We start from the raw sequence: 19,669 nt of genomic DNA, 5'->3' as shown, positions 1-19,669 counted from the left end.
AAATATAACAATTATATTCATGAAAGTGAAATGAATTTCTAATTTTTGATGAATTATGGACAATCATAAGAATTAAAATTCTAACATAGAATTTAAAGCTTACGTATACTTATTTATAAATTATACATCGTCAATTCACATATTAAATAGTAGTTAATCTACAAATGAAATTATAGATGTCCTAATTTATTCATTGTGGTTCTGTTCACAATTGTGAAAGACTGAAAATAACTAAATAATCCAAATGTCCATTAAGACCAAACCAACTAAATAATTTATGACGCATTCTTGTGTTGTGAAAAAGAAGCAAAGCATCTCTGTCCTGGATAGAAAGAGCTCTAAGGCATATGGTTAAACGAAAACAGTGAAGTTCGGCAGAGCATGCACAGTAGAATGCAGAATGTCTGCATCCTCCCCAAATTCATATGCTGAAATCTTAACTTTTGGAGATAAGGGCCTTTGGGAGGTGATTAGGTCATGGGGCTCTGCCCTTATGACTGAGATTTATTACCCTTATAAAAGACTAAAAGACACCTTGGGGTGGTGCTGTGGCCTATACAGTAGGCTAACCCTACACCTGGGGAGCCAGCATCCCATATGGGTGCCGGTTCATGTCCCGTTGCTCCTCTTCCAATCCAGCTCTCTGTTATGTCTTGGGAAAGCAGTAAAAGATGGCCAAAGTCCTTGGGCCCCTGCACCTGTGTAGGAGACCCAGAAGAAGCTCCTGACTCATGCGTTTGGCCTGGCCTAGCCCAGGCTGTTGTGGCCATTTGGAGACTGAACCAGCAGATGAAAGACCTCTCTGTCTCTCCCTCTCTCTAGATGTCTACCTCTCAAATAAATAAATAAACTCTTAAAAAAAAATAAAGACATCTCAGAGAGTTACTTTGTCACTCTCACCAAGTGACACTAGAGCAAAAAGGCACTACAATGAAAAAGCTGGCTCTCACCTGGCACCAAACCTGCCAGCACTTTCATCCTGGGCTCCTCAGCCTTCAGAACAATGAGAAATAAATTTCTGTTCTTTAGGAGCTACCTAGTTGATGAGATTTTGGTATAGCAGACTGAATAGACTAAGACACATCCAATAACAAATGATTTGTGGAAAACAGAGAGCTGAATAAAAATTTTAAAATGTATTTATTATTGCTTCTTTATGGATTTAAAACTCTGAAAGGAATCTTAAAACACTAGTAGTGAAGGGAACCATGAGTAAGGGAAATAGGACTTGTCATCTCTCTAGGGACAAGAGTAGAAAGGAGATTTTTTTCATCACAAAATTTAAAAAATATATTTAAATTAGTTTATTGGGATTTTTTAGTTTTAAAAAATAGAAACGGGGGCCATGGTGTGACACGGCAGGTTAAACTGCCATGTGCTATACCAGTGTCCCACATGAGCAATGTTTTGAATCCCAGCTGTTCATTTCCAATCTAGCTCCCTGCTAAAGCACCTGGAAAAGCAATGAAAGATGGCCCAGGGACTCGGGCCCCTGCCCCCCATGTAGAAGACCTAGATGAAGCTGTAGGTTTCTGCCTTCGACCTGGCCCAGCCCCTTTGCAGCCATTTGGGGAGTGAACCAGCAGAAGCAAGATATTCTCTCTCTCTCTCTCTCTCTCTCTCTAGAACTGCCTTTCAAATAAACAGAAATAAATCTTTAAAAATAAATAACAAATGCCGGTGCCGCGGCTCAATAGGCTAATCCTCCACCTAGCAGCACCAGCTCACCGGGTTCTAGTCCCGGTCGGGGCGCCGGATTCTGTCCCGGTTGCCCCTCTTCCAGGCCAGCTCTCTGCTGTGGCCAGGGAGTGCAGTGGAGGATGGCCCAAGTGCTTGGGCCCTGCACCCCATGGGAGACCAGGAGAAGCACCTGGCTCCTGCCTTCGGATCAGCGCGGTGCGCCGGCCTCAGTGCACCAGCCGTGGCGGCCATTGGAGGGTGAACCAATGGCAAAAGGAAGACCTTTCTCTCTGTCTCTCTCTCTCACTATCCACTCTGCCTGTCAAAATAAATAAATAACAAAAATAGAAATTCTAATCTCTATTTAAGAACCCCCAATGTATTTTTCTAATTTCATTGAGTTAATGAATCCCAATTGGCTGACCAGTATTGTAGAAAATACATAGCTATAGAATTCTAAGATTTTGTGTACAGCTCATGCACAGGTTCTAGAGGGCAACTGAAATCAGGAAAAGTAGACGGAATCAATACATAATTACTGATAACTATCCACCCTGGAAATATTGAGCTAAAGGCATAAAAGCCTTGTGTACAATCAAAAAAGTACAAAAAGTTTCTTAAATTCAATCAAATTGACCAGATATTCTTAGTGTTATAAGTACAATATAACAATCACAACATACAAAACTTAGATGGTGCTTTAGGTTTACCAAGTGTTTCACATAAACTTTGTAAGTCTGCATAAAGAAATAATTTTAAATAGAGAAGTTACCAGGAGCAACTTTAATAAGCTACTGCATAGAAAAGCCAAGAGTGAACAGCCTCTCTCAAACAACAGGACTTAAAAGCAGTTTGTGTAGTACATGAGTCAGCAAAAGCAGGTCAGGATGGATGGATGGTCGGATGGACAGAGAGAGAATGGACTAAATCATTAAGTTATATCTTCAATGACTTTTATCAGTTGAGTTTTAGAATTCATGTTAACAAAATAATTCTTTCCTCTAGTTACACTGTATTATTTTATGCATTATCTATATAACATGTTGAATAAAATTGGACAGAAATACAAATATAGAGACTGAGGGGTAAAATTTAGATGAGTAAAATGAGTAGGAAAACAATGTGACATCAATTCTCATCTCCTTTAAATAAATATAAAGAGGAAAAGTTTGTCACTTAACATAAGTAATTGAGAACAGTTCCCCTACTTGCAACTTTCACTTCACCTTTACTTTTTTTTTTTTTTTTTTTTTTTTTTTGACAGGCAGAGTGGACAGTGAGAGAGAGAGACAGAGAGAGAAAGGTCTTCCTTTTGCCGTTGGTTCACCCTCCAATGGCCGCCGCTGCAGCTGGCGCACCGCGCTGATCCAAAGGCAGGAGCCAGGATCCAGGTGCTTTTCCTGGTCTCCCATGGGGTGCAGGGCCCAAGCACCTGGGCCATCCTCCACTGCACTCCCTGGCCATAGCAGAGAGCTGGCCTGGAAGAGGGGCAACCGGGACAGAATCCGGCACCCCGACCGGGACTAGAACCCGGTGTGCCGGCGCCGCAAGGTGGAGGATTAGCCTATTGAGCCACGGCGCCGGCTTCACTTCACCTTTACTAATCAGCAGGTAAGTATTTTGTTGAGCTGTCTAGATAGTAAATTTCTGTTTTCTTTAGCTTTTATCAACATAAACAAGTCAACTTGTGATCTAGTACATGAGTAGACAAAGTACAAATTTGCTTCACTCTCTTTAATTAAAGCAATTCTCCTCTTAAAAGAAAATTCATAATCCTAAATTTACATATCTCTTTTTCAAGAAGGACCTTATTTTATTATTTTCACAGCTAAAGCTCCCAATTATACTATTTTAGTATGAGCTTCAGTGACAAATTTAAATAAGATTTAGGGGGTCAGCATTGTGATACAACAGGTTAAATCCACTGCCAGAAATGCCAACATTCCATATCAGAGAGCCAGTCTGAGTGGCAGCTTCTCCATTTCTGATCCAGCTCCCTGCTAAGGCATCTGGGAAGGCAGCAGAAGATGGCCCAAGTGCTTGGCCTCTGCTACCATGTGGAAGACCCAGATAGAGTTGCTCCTGGCTTCAGCCTAGCCCAGTCCCAGCTGTTGTGACCATTTGGGGAGTGAACCAATGGATAGAAGTTCTCTCTCTCTCTCTCTCTCTCACTCTGTCTCTCTTCTTGCTCTCTGTCACCTGCCTTTCAAATAAATAAATCTCTGGCACCATGAACTAAATCACAATGACAATCTTAACACCACCCCTGGAAAGGTAAACAGCATTCATCTTCCACTGAGTCCACTCCAATGTTAGGAAACTGCTCCAGATACATTTTAAATAAGGTGCCTTCCAGTTACAAGGAATCTTACATATCTAAGTCTTACCTGATTAAATTCTGACACACCTGGCATCCTGAAGTACATCTAAATTAAAGAAATAAAATGCCTGTTAGCTTACTGATAAATTTGAAGAAATACTTAACACTTATACAGTAAATATCTACTGTTTCCCAAGATCTGGAAATCATAGTTTGCTAAGTATTCCTATATCTCTTCCTAAATAGTCCCACATGCCATTTACCAAATATAATTATATTGCAGCAACTATAATCTAATTGATAGAATATTGAGCTTGGAATTAAATTTCATTGATTTAATTATTTCTCTAAGCCCCTGTTTTCACATCTGGAAGTAATATCAGCCCCATATGCAAAGGACTTAAACAAGTATTTTTCAAAAAAGGAAATCCAAACGGCCAACAGACACGTGAAAAAATGCTCACGATCACCAGCCATCAGGGAAATGCAAACCAAAACCATAATGAGGTTTCACTTCACCCATGTTAGAATGGCTTTCATACAGAAATCAACAAACAAATGCTGGTGGGGATGTGGGGGAAAAAGGTACCCTAATCCACTGTTAGTGGGAATGCAAACTGGTAAAGCCACTGTGGAAGAAGACAGTATGGAGATACCTCAGAAATCCAAATATAGACCTCTCATATGACCCAGCCCTGGTCATATTCCCACTCCTGGGAATTCACCCAAGGAAAATGAAATCAGCATATGAAAGAGTTATCTGTAACCCCATGTTTATTGCAGCTCAATTCACAATAGCTAAGATATGGAATCAGTCCAAATTTCCATCAGTTGATGACTGGCTAAAGAAATTATGGGATATGTACACCATAGATTACTACACAGCAGGAAAGAAAGAAAGAAAGAAAGAAAGAAAGAAAGAAAGAAAGAAAGAAAGAAAGAAAGAAAGAAAGAAAGAAAGAAAGAAAGAAAGAAAGAAAGAAATCCTGTCATTTGCAACAAAATGGATGCAAGTGGAAAACATCATACTTAGTGAAACAAGCCAGTCCCAAAAGGACAAATATCATATGTTCTCCCTGATCTGTGGTAACTAAAAGAGCACCTAAAAGGTAAACTATAGAAGTGAAAATAACACTTAGATATGCAATGACTTTGAACAGCCCATGTCTAGACTGTTGAGGAACAGGTTTTTTTATACTATCTGTTGATCTCTTTACTTAGTATAATTTGATGTGTATAAGGTTAATTGAAAATAGATCTTAGTAAAAAATAAGAATGGGAATAGGAGAGGGAGGAGGAAAAAGGGTGGGGGCGGGGGTAGGATGAGAAGAATCACTATGTGCCTAAAGTTGTATTTATGAAGTACATGAAATTTATATACCTTAAAATAAAGGTTTCTGGGTTAAAAAAAAAAGCATTGAAAAAATGTTTTTAAAAATCTGAAGGTAAAAAAACAGAAGTAGGTACTGTAATCTGTTTAAACTTAATAGATGTACAATCATGAGAAAATTGCAAAGCAGTGAATAAAATTTATTATGGGGATTGCCCAAAAAAAATTTTTTTTAAATATGCACTATATGAGTTTGAAAGGATTATAAAAGCTAACATATGTGAAATGTCTTAGAGTACCTGTAAGTATGATAGCTGTAATTATTAAATATGAGGGTAACACAGAATTCTTGAAAACCAAGTAAGAAAACACATCAAAAATAATTTTTAAACCATGAAACACTATCAAGTCAAACATTGTCATTGATGTATTTCTACTCCTGCCAAAAGCCATTCTGTTTCACTGATTTATGATTTGTAATTTATCTTGATAAGTGATATGGCAAATTCTATATGTTTTCTTCTCCTTTGTCAAAACTGTTTTACTTTTCTGAACATTTCAAACATGCATATGAATTTTTGTCAAGTTCCATGAAATATCTTTTTAGGATTTTGATGGAAATTGTATTTGTGAAACAATGGGGGGTGTTGGTATGATTATAATAATTAATTTTTTAAGATTTATTTATTTATTTGAAAGGCAGAAATACAGAGAAGGAGAGAGAGAAAGAGAGCTTCCATCTGCTGATTCCATCTGCAAATGGCCACAACAGCTGGGGCCAGGAGCGTCTTCTGGGTCTCCCACAAGGGTTACATGGGTCATTCTCTGCTGCTTTCCCAGGCCATCAGCAGAGAGCTGGATCAGAAAAGGAGCAGCTGGGACTCAAACCAGTGCCAGCACTGCAGCAGAGGCTTAACCTTGTACGCCCCAGCATCAACCCTGAGACTTTTTTTTTTAACCTACATAATGTAGAAGATCTTGGGTTACTCACAGAATTAAGAATACTGATATTCTTGCTGAGTCCATGGACTAATTTATAGACTTAGTAACTTTGTGTCCCTTTTCAGGAGATTCCAGGAAACTATGTAGCTTCCTCATCTACAGAAGTAAAAGGAGCCACCTGGAGCCCAGTCTGTTTTCCACTGCGGCCACCATCACATTACAAGACATCATAAACGACGAAGGGAACAAGCAAGGTTACCTTGGCATTCTGTAATGCTGTGTAAGTAGGTAAAATGAGAATTTCCGATCACAGGGCTTAAAACCATAGGTAATTCAATGAGGTGGGACTGGTAAATGTTTAACAAATGCAAGGAATACTATTGTAGTCATCCCCAAAGAACTAGAATTTCATGAACTTCACCATGCTACCCTTCCATCAGCACATAATCATGTTTTCTAAACTTTAAATGAAAATAAGACCAACAACAGAAAAGAATCTAAAAATAGAGTGATTCTCCTAATTAAAACATTGTTTTTCTATTTTCCTTTTAATTTTTCCACTAAGGGCAATGCCATCCAGTCTTAATTTCATGGACCTGATTACCCTGGGGAATTTTCCACAGCCCTTTTTCCTCCTGTCTTTCACTGATTGCCTTTTTGAACTTTGTTCCACAAGTGGAGCTTCCAAATGGTTACAGTAGTGAAACGCAAATCATTCCATTCTGCTGTCTCACATCTGCCCAAATGAGAAGGCAGAACTAAGATCACCGGTTACATAATCTGAGAACAGTTTCCTGACATGTCCTCAACAGCTACTATTTTCCACAGATACTCATACCCTTCTCGGGCATAGGACACACCCACAATGATTTGAAAATTTAACATTCAGATATTGTCAATTATTGAATATCACCCAAGCCCAGTGGAATGGATGTATTATCTCTCTAATGTCTATGCATCCCTTCCCCATCAAGAAGAACAGGAGCATCAAATGGAATTAAATCCACAAGAATAACAGTGATGTCGTCAGCTTTAACCTCCTGCTTCTTTATACTTCAGTAACTTGTAAAGCAGGTGTTTATCAGGAGCCTACTAGGCACTGGAGTTGGAGTAAGGTACAAAATTGACAAGGTCCCTATTCTTACCATATTTTCTATAATAATCACATGCTGCCTTTATGAAGTGAAAGAAACAAATATTCATTAAAACTAATAAATACTAACTTTATAATATGATGAAATACTGAAGATAGGTCATACTTCTAAGCTACTACAAACAATTCTCCAAGTAGCATTGCTTTAAAAAGAAAAATGTAATTAAAAAGTATACCTGTGTGGGTCTTTTGAACTCGGTATGACTTTGTTACATTCTCTCTTTTCAAATACTCCTTCAATCCAGGATTTCTGAGACTGAACAGAAAGTGTCATTATTAGGTGAAAAAGCAGTATAACCACAATTCAGGTGGGCAAGATATACATGTCACAGGTCCAAATTCAAATGCCAAGGCCACCTGCAATGTAACAAGCTAAGCTTTTATTGATTTCACTTACATTTATAACATATGCACAAATAAGCCAAATGTGGACATAAAAATACAAAGTCAACATGCTCATAATCTCACACTAAGTAAAAAGATCCTAGTAAAGATTAACTGGTGGAGTCTCTTAAATCTGTTAAAAGTCAAGGTTGGCACTGTGGCATAGCAGGTGAAGCCACTGCCAGGAACCCATACAGGCACCAGTTCAAGTCCTGTCTGTTCCACTTCCAATCCAGATCCCTGTTAATATGTCTGGGAAAGCAGCAGAAGATGGTCCAAGTGCCTGGGCCCTTGCACACACAGAGGAGACCCAGAATGAGGCTCCTGCTCTTGCTTTGGTCTGGCCTAGCCCTGGCCACTGCGGCCACTTGGGGAGTGAACCAGCAGATGGAAGATCTCTCTTTCTCTCACTGTCTCTCTTCTCTCTGTAACTCTGCCTTTTAAATAAATAAATCTTTTTAAATATATATATATTACAAGTCATTTTTCCTATGGAATGAATATCAAGCTCTGAATACTTCAAATTTCTCACTCAAAAAGTCCCACTTTAGCTAAGATTTCATAGGAAGCTAGAAAGTGTTAGAAGAGAGACATGATAAATATGTATTAGAACATAGATGAAAGGGAGGGGAACCAGAATCTATCAGGGGCTTTTTCAAATGCCTTATTGGTGTAGTACCTATCTCACTATTACACCTACTCCTATCTTACCATCAAAAGAAACACATAGAAAACTTGGGATAAATACAGCTGTGGCCTTCATTATCACAGTGTTCTCAGGTCTCCGGATGATTGCAAACAATGCAAGTTATAAAATCCTTTACATCCTTCTCTTGTTAAGCAAAAATGAAAAACAAAAGGAAAAAGTTAAAATACAGATTGATTGATTGGTTCCTGTGCCTTTAAAACTTATCTGCAAACAAAAACTTCCCAGATCAAGGCCAGGCATCTCCAGTCATTCTATTCCTTTATCCATATTGCATGGCCAGCTACTTTTTAACATATAAAGCCACTAGCTAATTTGTCAAAGCACTAAAAACATAAACTTGAAAAAATCCAAAGTTACTTAATTTAAAATGAACAGCAAATTCAAAGTTTACTTACTATAACAAGAAATAACAGAATACTCTAGAATCAGTAAGTGCTGTTCCCTAATCAAAAATATTAACAAATTCATTAATTTATTTCTCATTCATTAAATACCTAATTTTTGCAAAGAATTGACAAAGGAGCTACAGAAGAGTCAGTGTGTCTTCAAAGAATTCTTCTTTCTGATTTTCAAAATATCTATTAATTCATTCAACAAATATATGCACAGGCTTCCATACTGCATGCTGGGAATTCATGGCAAGAGAAGGTTCCTAGGCCGGCGCCGTGGCTCAATAGGCTAATCCTCCGCCTCGCGGCACCGGCACACCGGGTTCTAGTCCCAGTTGGGGTGCCGGATTCTGTCCCAGTTGCTCCTCTTCCAGGCCAGCCCTCTGCTATGGCCCGGGAGTGCAGTGGAGGATGGCCCAAGTGCTTGGGCCCTGCACCCGCATGGGAGACCAGGAGAAGCACCTGGCTCCTGGCTTCGGATCAGCACGATGCGCCGGCAGCAGCGCGTTGGCCACGGTGGCCATTGGAGGGTGAACCAACAGCAAAGGAAGACCTCTCTCTCTCTCTCTCTCTCTCTCACTGTCCACTCTGCCTGTCAAAAAAAAAAAAAAAAAAAAAAAAAAAAAAGACAAGGTTCCTGCTCAGAAGGAAATTAGGAAAAAAGGAGTAAATGGGCAAGAAATTGATATCATTACACTTCTTGTGTACCAATTAACTCGCAAAAACAGCTGTAAAACTGGGTCTCTAATTTAGGAGCCGATATGAGAGATCTTCAGAAGATTCATGGGAAATGTGTATCACTAAAATGGAATGCATGCATTTCAAAAGTTTTTGCATCAAAATAAGCTCAAATTTTAATTTCATTTCTCCACAAATGTTTTGGAGTCCCCCCATATATACAAATTCAGCTGTGCTCCATCACTCCCTTATTTTAAAAGGCTGGATAGACATCTCTGAAGTAGGACTATCTGGGCAAATTATTCAATTCTTCATGCCTGTTGGCTTATCTATAAAAATGGAGATGATAAAAACTCTATGTCAGAGTTGTATGAGGATTAGATAAAGGATTAGAATTCTCCCAGGGACTTATTAAGTCTTTATAAAACTTAACTATTATTATTGGTGATATCAAAGGTAAAAATGAACTTCTGGTTGGTGCCCTAGGATCCTCATTCTTTAAGGTTCATTCATTCACTTATTATTTATTTGAAAGTTAGTGTGACAGGAGGTTGGGGTGGGGGGACAGAGGGATATCTTCCGTCTACTGCTTCACTCCCCAAGTGGCCATAAGTCTGGGCCGGGTAGAAGCCAGCGCCTGGAACTCCATCCTGGTATGCCACATGTGTGGCAGGGGCACAAGTACTTGTACCATCATCCGCTGCTTTCCCAAGGGCATTAGCAGGAAGCTGGATCAGAAGCAGAACAGCCAGAACTAGATTCAGCACTCTAATACAGAACTCTGTGGATCACCAGTGGTGGCTTAACCTACAGCACCACAACAGCAGTGGCCTAGGATCTTAATTTTGATGTACTTTTTATTGTAGGAAAATACCTCCTGACCTTCAAATCTACCTCCATAGGACTCTCATATTGCAACTTAATATCCTTACAGACCCACATTCCCTCCTGGACTTCAGCTTCTATAAGCCCATGCCAATGGTTTTGGTTGCCCGAGGGCCCATCCTGATGATTGTGGAATGAGAAACAAAATGAACATACTTAAAATAGAACTTCAGGCACCCTGGTAAAAATTTTTCCTCCAAAGGTGTAAACAGGAAGCCTGCACCATAACAAGAACATAAAAACCTTCCTCCTGCAGCTCCCATATCTTATCTCAAAACTCCAGAAAAAGAAGACCAGCCTTAATTAGCAAGTGTTCCAAACAATCCTCACTTCAGCACTTTACTTTTCCCCCTACTTCACAGGGAATTATCCTTTTCTATATATTCTCTAGCACACACTGGAGAGGCGCACGTTCATCTCAACTAAGAACCAAATGTTTGTTGGTTCTGACTCAACAGCCCAAACTGATACACGGGGCACACACCCAATGTGCTGGTTCCCGTCACTGGAGCAGCAAATTGTTGTGTCGGTGGAAGCTAACAATGGGGACTGTGCCATTTCTGTAGAATGTTATCATGGCATTCTTCAAAGACTGAATGGTTTTGTTTGTTAACTGTTGTGTTTGGGAGGAGGGAAAGACAGAGAAGAAAGAAGAGAAATAAATGGTGTCAGTTTCAGTTTACCTAACCCTAAAATATAATCAGTCTTTACATCTAATCATGGGCCTGAGGTGAGAGTGGGGAATTACAAGAAATGCCCAAAATCTAGTCCTCCAACAGCAGCTGTATATAAACAAATCTCTTTCTTGACAGTATTTCTTCTCCAAGGATGTTGAGGGCTTCCAGGTCACGATTCTTTCAGGGGAAGCTCAGGGAAGGTGCAATCTTAGAAACAGTCCTTAATTTTCAAAAAATGATTTTTTTTTTACTTCCACAGGACCATGTAAGCAAGAGTAAAGAGAGATAAAAGCCATATGTTTTCTTCTTATATCTATTCATTTATTTATTTAAAAGGCAGAGCAAGAGACAGAAAGAAAAAGAGGGAGGGAGAGAGAGAGAGAGAGAGAGAGAGAGAGCATGCTCCCATCTACTGATTCACTCCGCAAATGCTCACAAGAGCCAGGACTGGGCTGAGAATGAAGCTAAGAGGCAGGAACACAATCCAGGTCTCCCACAGAGGTGGCAGGGGCCTAACTACTTGAGTTACTAAGATCTACACTGCTAGGAAGCTGGTGTCAAAAGCTGGTGCTAAAAATCAAACCCAGGCAGTTGAATGGGCACCTTAACCACTAGGCTAAATGCCTGCTAGTATAACTTTCTTACCTTAAAATAAAAAAAAATCTAACCTCTAACAAGTACTTCCGCTTTCATGGTACTCACTCTTACACATATCACAGCTGTGACAATGCATAATTGCAATCAGTTCTTTATCTCTTAACTATCTTTGCAATCCACTTCAAAAGAAATCATTCTTGGAATCTACAACACACAAGGCAGCATCAGAAAGAAGCAAATAGAGAAATAGTATTTCAGACCCAAGCTGACACTTGAAATTTTCTCTACAGAGTTCCTCCCTTGGAACAAGAACTCTGTTAAACTGAGTGACAGGCAGATGGACTTCTGGGTACACCAACAATCTGTTGGCTCTGCTGAAATGTCTCATCTGACTCCAAACTCAAAATATCCAAAAACCAGGGGGCTGTTCCACCAACACCACATGAGGTGCATCGACTGTCCACTAAACATTCTTTCCAGGAAGCAGCATTCAGCAGTATACCTCATAAAGAGAACACAAAACAACCTTACACATCTTTTGCTTCTTTTGGTAGAAAAAGATGAGCACCGTTATTGCTGAGAGTGACTTTTTGGGAGCATCATCTATAAAAATGAAATGTCAAGTAAATAGTCTCACAATATCCTAAAATGCCATTTGTCCTCTGTAGGTTGAGAAATTTTACTAACTTTTGTTTTTAAACTTTTATTTTATAGGCAGAGTGACATGGAGTGTGTTGGGCTTGGGGAGAGATCGTCCATGCTCTGGTTCCCTCCCCAAATGGCCACAAGAGTCAGCTGGAGCAGGCTAAACCCGGGTGCCAGGAATGTCATCCAGATCTCCCACATGGGTGGCAGGGGCCCAAGGACTTGTGCCATCTTCCACTGCTTTCCCAGGCACATCACCAGGGAGCAGGATAAGAAGCAGAGCAGTCGGGACTCCAGCTAGAGCTCCCATGGGATGCCCACGTCATGGGTGGCAGCTTAACCCACTGCACAACACCGGCCCTTACCAACATTTTCTTACGCTGCTTTGTTGGTCAGAGGCATTTGGAATCTTAGACTGAATGTCTCGATCACATAAACTCCTGAGTAAACAAGTAACACATTTATGATTTCTCCATGGACCCAAATGGGGACCCTCCCAGAACAATCTTGCATCGCTGGTTCACTCCCCAGATGGCCGCAACGACCGGGGCTGCGCCAATCCGAAGCCGGGAGCAAGGAGCTTCTTCTGGGTCTCCCAATTGGGTGCAGGGGCCCAAGCACTTGGCCCATCTTCTGCTGCTTTCCCAGGCCATAGCAGAGAGTTGGATTGGAAGTGGAGCAGCCGGGACTCAAACCAGCGCCCATATGGGATGCTGGCGCTTCAGGCAGCAGCTTTATCTGCTATGCCACAGTGCCAGACCCTGTATAATCACTTGGATCTCCTAAAATTTTCCAGTTAGATGCACTCAACCCTTTCCAATTTCCAAGCAGAAAAATAACCACAAATTTGTTATCTGTGTACACAGCTGATATTTACTTATGTTCCAACTATCTTGTTACATTATCCAAAAACTTATTAGGCCTATATCCAAGTAAACCACACAGTCTGAAACATTTTGTATAGGGGTAACTAGTGAAACTATACTTTTAAATAATTGATGTATAGGAATTTACTATCCTTGGGACAATAAATCCTGTATCAGGAATTACAGATTAAATTGAATTTACTTCATGTACAATAAGGTTTACATATACAATGGAGATTGTCTGTCTTATTCTGCGTAGCTCAGCAGAAAGAACACCAAGATGAGAATTTACTTTTTAAAATTTGGCGGAGACACAAACCACAAATTTAAATTACACAAATTCAAAAGCTTTACTAGAGGAATGAGAAAGAGGGCTACAATGTAAAAAGTGAGGCAGGGAGACAAATAATTTTAAAAATATAGGTAATTTCACTGCCATCCCACACTCAAGAATATGTTACTACCAAGAGCAGCAAATCTCAAACTTTTTAAAGGCTTAGGATCCCTTCATATTCCCAAAAATTCCAAGGACGCCCAAAGGGTTTTTATGAACCATGTCTGAGTATTTACCATATTAAAACTTAGATTTTAAAAATATTTACTCATAAGTTGATTAAAAATAATAATATATTACATACTACCATAAATAACATTTTTAAGAAAAAACATTTTAAGGTTTATGAGAACAATGTATTATATTTTTTGCAAATTTCACACCTGGCTTATGACAGCTAGAGTCTCATATTTCTTCTGTACTGAATTTGTTACATTAAGTGCTTTTGTTTAATATTTAAAGAAAGCCAGTGTCTACCACACTCACCCTCCCAAAGATGTCATTAAAATGACCTTCCAAAGACCTTGGAAAGCTTGTGGAGTGTGGAACCAACATAGGCAAGATATACTCTGCAGGTTCACCCATTCTCCATTTAAAATGTTGATAACTCTAAGAATAATAGCTTTATTCGTTCATGAAAAGCATATTTGGCTGGGACCAGCACAGTGGCTCACTTGGTTAATCCTCCGCCTGCGGTGCCAGCATCCCATATGGGTGCCGGGTTCTAGTCCCATCTGCTCTTCTTCCAGTCCAGCTCTCTGCTGTGGCCCAGGAAGGCAGTGGAAGATGGTCCAAGTGCTTGGGTGCCTGCACTCGAATGGGAGACCAGGAAGAAGCACCTGGCTCCTGGCTTCAGATCAGTGCAGCGCCGGCCGTGGTGGCCATTTGGGGGGTGGACCAACAGAAGAAAGACCTTTCTCTCTGTCTCTCACTGTCTATAACTCTATCTGTCAAATAAATAAAAAATAATAATAATTTAAAAAGCATATTTGGCAACTCATATTATTCTAGTGAATAGAACAGTATCCCAAATACCAACAACAAAAGGGAAACACTTGGGACCAGCGCTGTGGCATAGTGGGTAAACCCACTGCCTGCGGTGCCGGCATCCATTTGGACACCAATTCAAGTTCCGGTTGCTCCACTTCCAATCCAGCTCTCTGCTATGGCCTGGGAAAGCATTAGAAGATGGCCCAAGTCCTTGTGCCTCTGCACCCGCATGGGTGACCCAGAGGAAGCTCCTGGCTCCTGGCTTCAGAACAGCTCAGCTCCGGCTGTTGCAGCCATCTGGGGAGTGAACCAGCAGATGGAAGACCTCTCTCTCTGCCTCCGCCTTTCTGTAACTCTGCCTTGCAAATAAGCAAATAAATCTTAAAAAAAAAAAAAAAAAAAAGGTGGGGGGAAACACTTATGTTTACTAAGAGATACAAAGTAAGGGAGTGAGTCATACACAAATGGCAGAAAGGAAGGCCCCAGAACTCTGTAGAAGGAGAAATCTCTTCTGCCTGCGGACACTTGATAAGTCTTCTGGAAGAAAGAGAATTTAGGTAAGTCCTTGAAAGATAACAAAGCTTCTGAGAGGTGGAAATGGAATCCCATGGAGTTTACAAGCAGAGATTTGGGCCTGGGGGAATTCAGAAGACACCCATATTAAAGTCATGATAAAAGCCACAGGGTTGGGACCACGCTGTGGTGTAGCGGGTAAAGCCGCCACCTGCAGTGCCAGCATCCCATATGGGTGCCGGTTCTAGTCCTGGCTGCTCCACCTCCGATCCAGCTCTCTGCTGTGGCCTGGGAAAGCAGTAGAAGATGGCCCAAGTCCTTGGACCCCTGTACCCATGTGGGAGACCCAGAGGAAGCTCCTGGCTCCTGGCTTCGTAAGGGTGCAGCTCCAGCCGTTTCGGCCAATTGAGGAGTGAACCAGGGGATGGAAGGCCTCTCTCTCTCTCTCTGCCTCTCCATCTCTATGTAACTCGAACTTTCAAATAAATAAATAAATCTTAAAAAAAAAAATAAGCCACAAGATCACTGTGGCAGGCAACTGGTGCATGAGATGCCTACTTCCCAATCAGAGTGGCTGGATTCAAGTTCTGGCCCCACTCCTCATTCCAGCTATCTGCTAATGCTCACTCTTGGAGGCAGCAGTGGCAGTTCAAGTATGAGGGTCCCTGTCACCCATATGGGAGATCCAGATTGAGATCTGATCTCCCTGCTTTGGCATGGCCCAGCCATGGGTGTTGTGGGCATTTGGAGAGTAAACCACTGGATAGAAGATCTGTGTGCATGTGTATGTGTGTGTGTGTGTCTTCTGTCTGTCTTTCCAATAAAATGAAAATGAATAAATTGAAAAAAATTGAAGTGCAGCTTCCTAAGCCCTATAACATATTGATAATTCATACCCTTTGCAGTCGAAATCTGCAAATCAAAAACAAACAACTTTTGCAAATATCTAAGCTTAAGGATACTGACAAGAGTCTAGGGAACAGAGAGCACAGTTACTAACTAGGATGATGACATGATTCCTGAATTAAGAAAGGGAGATGGCTTCTCTTCTTAATGAGAACGTTTGAATCAGTACAAAAGCAGGAAATTTCAAAGGAAAAAAAAGACATGTTTAACACTGTAAGGAAGCCGGCGCCGCGGCTCACTAGGCTAATCCTCCGCCTTGCGGCACCGGCACACTGGGTTCTAGTCCCGGTTGGGGCGCCAGATTCTGTCCCGGTTGCTCCTCTTCCAGGCCAGCTCTCTTCTCTGGCTCGGGAGTGCAGTGGAGGATGGCCCAGGTCCTTGGGCCCTGCACCCGCATGGGAGACCAGGAGAAGCACCTGGCTCCTGGCTCCTGGCTCCTGGCTCCTGGCTCCTGGCTCCTGGCTTCGGATCAGTGCAGCGTGCCGGCCGCAGCACGCCGGCCGCAGTGGCCATTGAGGCTGAACCAACGGCAAAGGAAGACCTTTCTCTCTCTCTTTCTCTCTCTGTCCACTCTTGCCTGTCAAAAAAAAAAAAAAAAAAAAAAGGCAAAAGCTAACATTTATTTAGCTTTTATATATGCCAAAGGCATATGTCCTTTAAGTAAGATAACATTCACAACTGTGTGACTAATAAAGTAATTATTCCCTCTTTACAGAGAAAGAGCAGGTTCTAGTTAATACCAACAAAAGGTTTTTTCTTTTACTATGTTCATAGGCAAGGATGAAAGAAAGTTGACTTCCTGTTGAGAAAATCAAGACAAATGAGAAGTCAATGAAAAGCAAGAATGGCAATGCAAGAGAGAAAGAAAATTACTCTAAAGATCATGCTGAGATGTTTAGGTGGTTTGGAGTGGAAGGAAATGGTACAGTCAAGAAGGAGGGCTCCGACTTTTAGAAACTGATGCCTCTTCTGATGGAGACAAGGAGTGGATGAAAAAACTTCTCCTTGGTAATTCTGCCCAAGACCCTATTTATTATCCACCTTCTACAGAAAATCACAGCCCATTTAGCTAAGAAAGTTGCTGACTTCAGCATTCCCTTGCGCCTATCTTGCTTAGAGAGAGAAAGAAAAGCAGGAGATATGTTCAGGTAGTCATAGCCCCCCTGTTTATTACCAGCACTTCACAGTACAGTGGCATGACACCGTACATTGTCCAAAGTATGTTCTATGGATCACAGAGAATAGAAAATGCTCTCTCAATGAGATATCTACCAAATTTAAGATAGATGGGGAACCCCAGGAGTATCTCATTGAGGAATACAATATTCCTGCAACACAATATTCCAGGAGTTTCCCTAGGAAGTTTACCTAAAAGTATATACCTCAGAACATGTGTGTCTGAAGACACACTAAGAGAATAGGAATTTAGGGTAAAGAATAAGAATCACTGTAATTGGGGATCACTGGGCATTGATGAAATCCGGGCAAGCTATAATGAAAGGAAGAGGGAAGGAGAAAGAACAAGACAAAATTTTTTCTCCTCTAGCCTACAGGTAATTTCTATTAGGTAAACTGGAAAAATCTCATTCTCTCTGGGTGAGTGATCCCAGAGACGGTTAATTTCCAACTGTCCAGCTATAAATTTTCATGAGCATTCCTTGAACTACACCTGGAAATAGGTACTCTATTTCCATTTTTTTTAAATAATAATTAGAATCATTTCAAGTAAACCCTCTAGAACTCTGTTGCATAACTGCCACATAGCAAAACAGAATAAAATAGATGGTTACAATATTATAATTGTTCTAATGCTATCCTTAGTTCTTATATTCTAAGCCATCTATCTCATCGAACATGCTAAACCAGATCCTGGCAATACTTTTAAATGATATTGTTGCAAATGGTTCAGGGAAAATTTAAATCTGCTTCCCATCCCTGTACCCCAGCCATCCAATTTCCCTCTTCAAAAGCTAACTTCCCAGGGCCAGCGCTGTAAAGCTGCGGCCTACAGTGCCAGCATCCCATATGGACACTGGTTCAAGTCCCAGCTGTTCCACTTCTGATCCAGCTCTCTGCTATGGCCTGGAAAAGCAGTAGCAGGCCCGTGTGGAAGACCTGGAAGAAGCTCCTGGCTCCTGGCTTTGGATCAACACAGCTCTGGCCGTTGCAGTCATCTGGGGAGTGAACCAGCGGATGGAAGACCTCTCTTTCTGCTTTTCCTTCTCTGTGTAACTATGATTTTCAAATAAATAAATAAATATTTAAAAAAAGCTAACCTCCCTTATAGTTTGTTGTGTATTTTTCCAAAGATATTCTATGCATTTATAAGAACATATAAAAATTACAAAAATACAGGCATCCTTGTATTACAGGTACTTTTATATACTTTGGTTTTTATTTCTTGTTTATTAATGATATAGATAGGCTCACATACAGGAGGTCTTCAAAAAGCTTATCAAGGGGCCGGCACTGTGGTGCAGTGGGTTAATGCCCTGGCCTGAAGCACCGGCATCCCATATGGGTGTCGGTTCTAGTCCCGGCTGCTCCACTTCCGATCGAGCTCTCTGCTATGGCCTGGGAAAGCAGTAGAAGATGGCCCAAATCCTTGAGTCCCTGCACCCACATGGGAGACCTGGAAGAAGCTCCTGGCTCCTGGCTTCAGATCAGCACAGCCCCAGCAGTTGGGCCATCTAGGGAGCGAACCATCAGGTGGAAGACCTCTCTCTCTGTCTCTACCTCTCTCTATAACTCTGTCTTTCCAATAAATAAAATAAATCTTTAAAAAAGAAGCTTATCAAAAATGGATTATCCAAAATATGGATTTCAAAAGTTTTTTACATCTAAAAAAGTTATCTTTATTAGTATTAGTATTAGTATTTTAATTGTACACAATTAGTATTTTAATTGTACACATTCATGGGTAGAATGTGATAATTTGATTGCTGTACTCAATGTGTGATCAAATAAAATTAGCATTTTCATGCTAAACTAAACTTTTTTTTTCAACTAAACTTTTTTTTTTTTAAGATTTATTTCTTTTATTTGAAAGTCAGAGTTACAGAGAGGCAGAGGCAAAGAGAAATAGAGAAATCTCCCATCCACTGGTTCACTCCCCAAATGGCCGCAACAGCCAGAGCTGTGTCGATCCAAAGCCAGGAGCCATTAGCTTCTTCTGGGTTTCTCACATGGGCACAGGGGTCCAAGGACTTGAGCCATCTTCTACTGCTTTTCCAGGCCATAACAGAGAGCTGGATCAGAAGTGGGGCAACCTAGACTCAAACCAGTGCCCATGTGGGATGCCGGCACTGCAGGCGGTAGCTTTACCTGTTATGCCACAGTAACAGCCCCTAAACTTTTAACTCATTTTTCCATGAACTTTTTGAGGTACTCTCATAACTGTACATATAGGGTGGCTTCCTTCTTTGGGGGACTGGCTAGTATTCCTCCATATGTAGGTTCCATGGTTTATTTAACCAAATCACCTACTCATGTAAACACATTTCTGTGTTCTTCATATTATGCAACATACATACAGCATAGTTTTCATGCACATGGAAACATATAATAAAAACACGTGGTGGCTGGTGCCGCAGCTCACTAGGCTAATCCTCCACCTAGAGGCGCCGGCACACCGGGTTCTAGTCCCGGTCGGGGCGCCAGATTCTGTCCCA

At 40.9% G+C, this 19,669-nt stretch overlaps 1 protein-coding gene across 4 annotated transcripts in view; it reads right to left on the bottom strand.

The window, feature by feature from the left end:
* The window catches only part of TRPM6 (transient receptor potential cation channel subfamily M member 6), a 177,741-nt gene that overhangs the window by 112,655 nt on the left and 45,417 nt on the right, over positions 1-19,669 (bottom strand). For all 4 annotated transcript variants that reach the window (XR_016236719.1, XM_089336738.1, XM_051846594.3 and 1 more), the window contains exons 2-3: positions 7,602-7,681; positions 4,068-4,106 (exon numbers count right to left, since the gene is read on the bottom strand). Coding sequence is in view for 3 of the 4 variants with exons in the window: in XM_089336738.1 (XP_089192864.1) it covers positions 4,068-4,106; positions 7,602-7,681 (119 nt within the window). In the remaining variant the exon portion in view is untranslated. The remainder of the gene's footprint in view (positions 1-4,067; positions 4,107-7,601; positions 7,682-19,669) is intronic.

Source organism: Oryctolagus cuniculus, chromosome 1 (assembly GCF_051225735.1).
Source record: "Oryctolagus cuniculus isolate XC-2025 breed Fujian yellow rabbit chromosome 1, ASM5122573v1, whole genome shotgun sequence".
Taxonomy (NCBI): domain Eukaryota; kingdom Metazoa; phylum Chordata; class Mammalia; order Lagomorpha; family Leporidae; genus Oryctolagus; species Oryctolagus cuniculus.
This window is presented reverse-complemented; position numbering and strand designations above follow the sequence as displayed.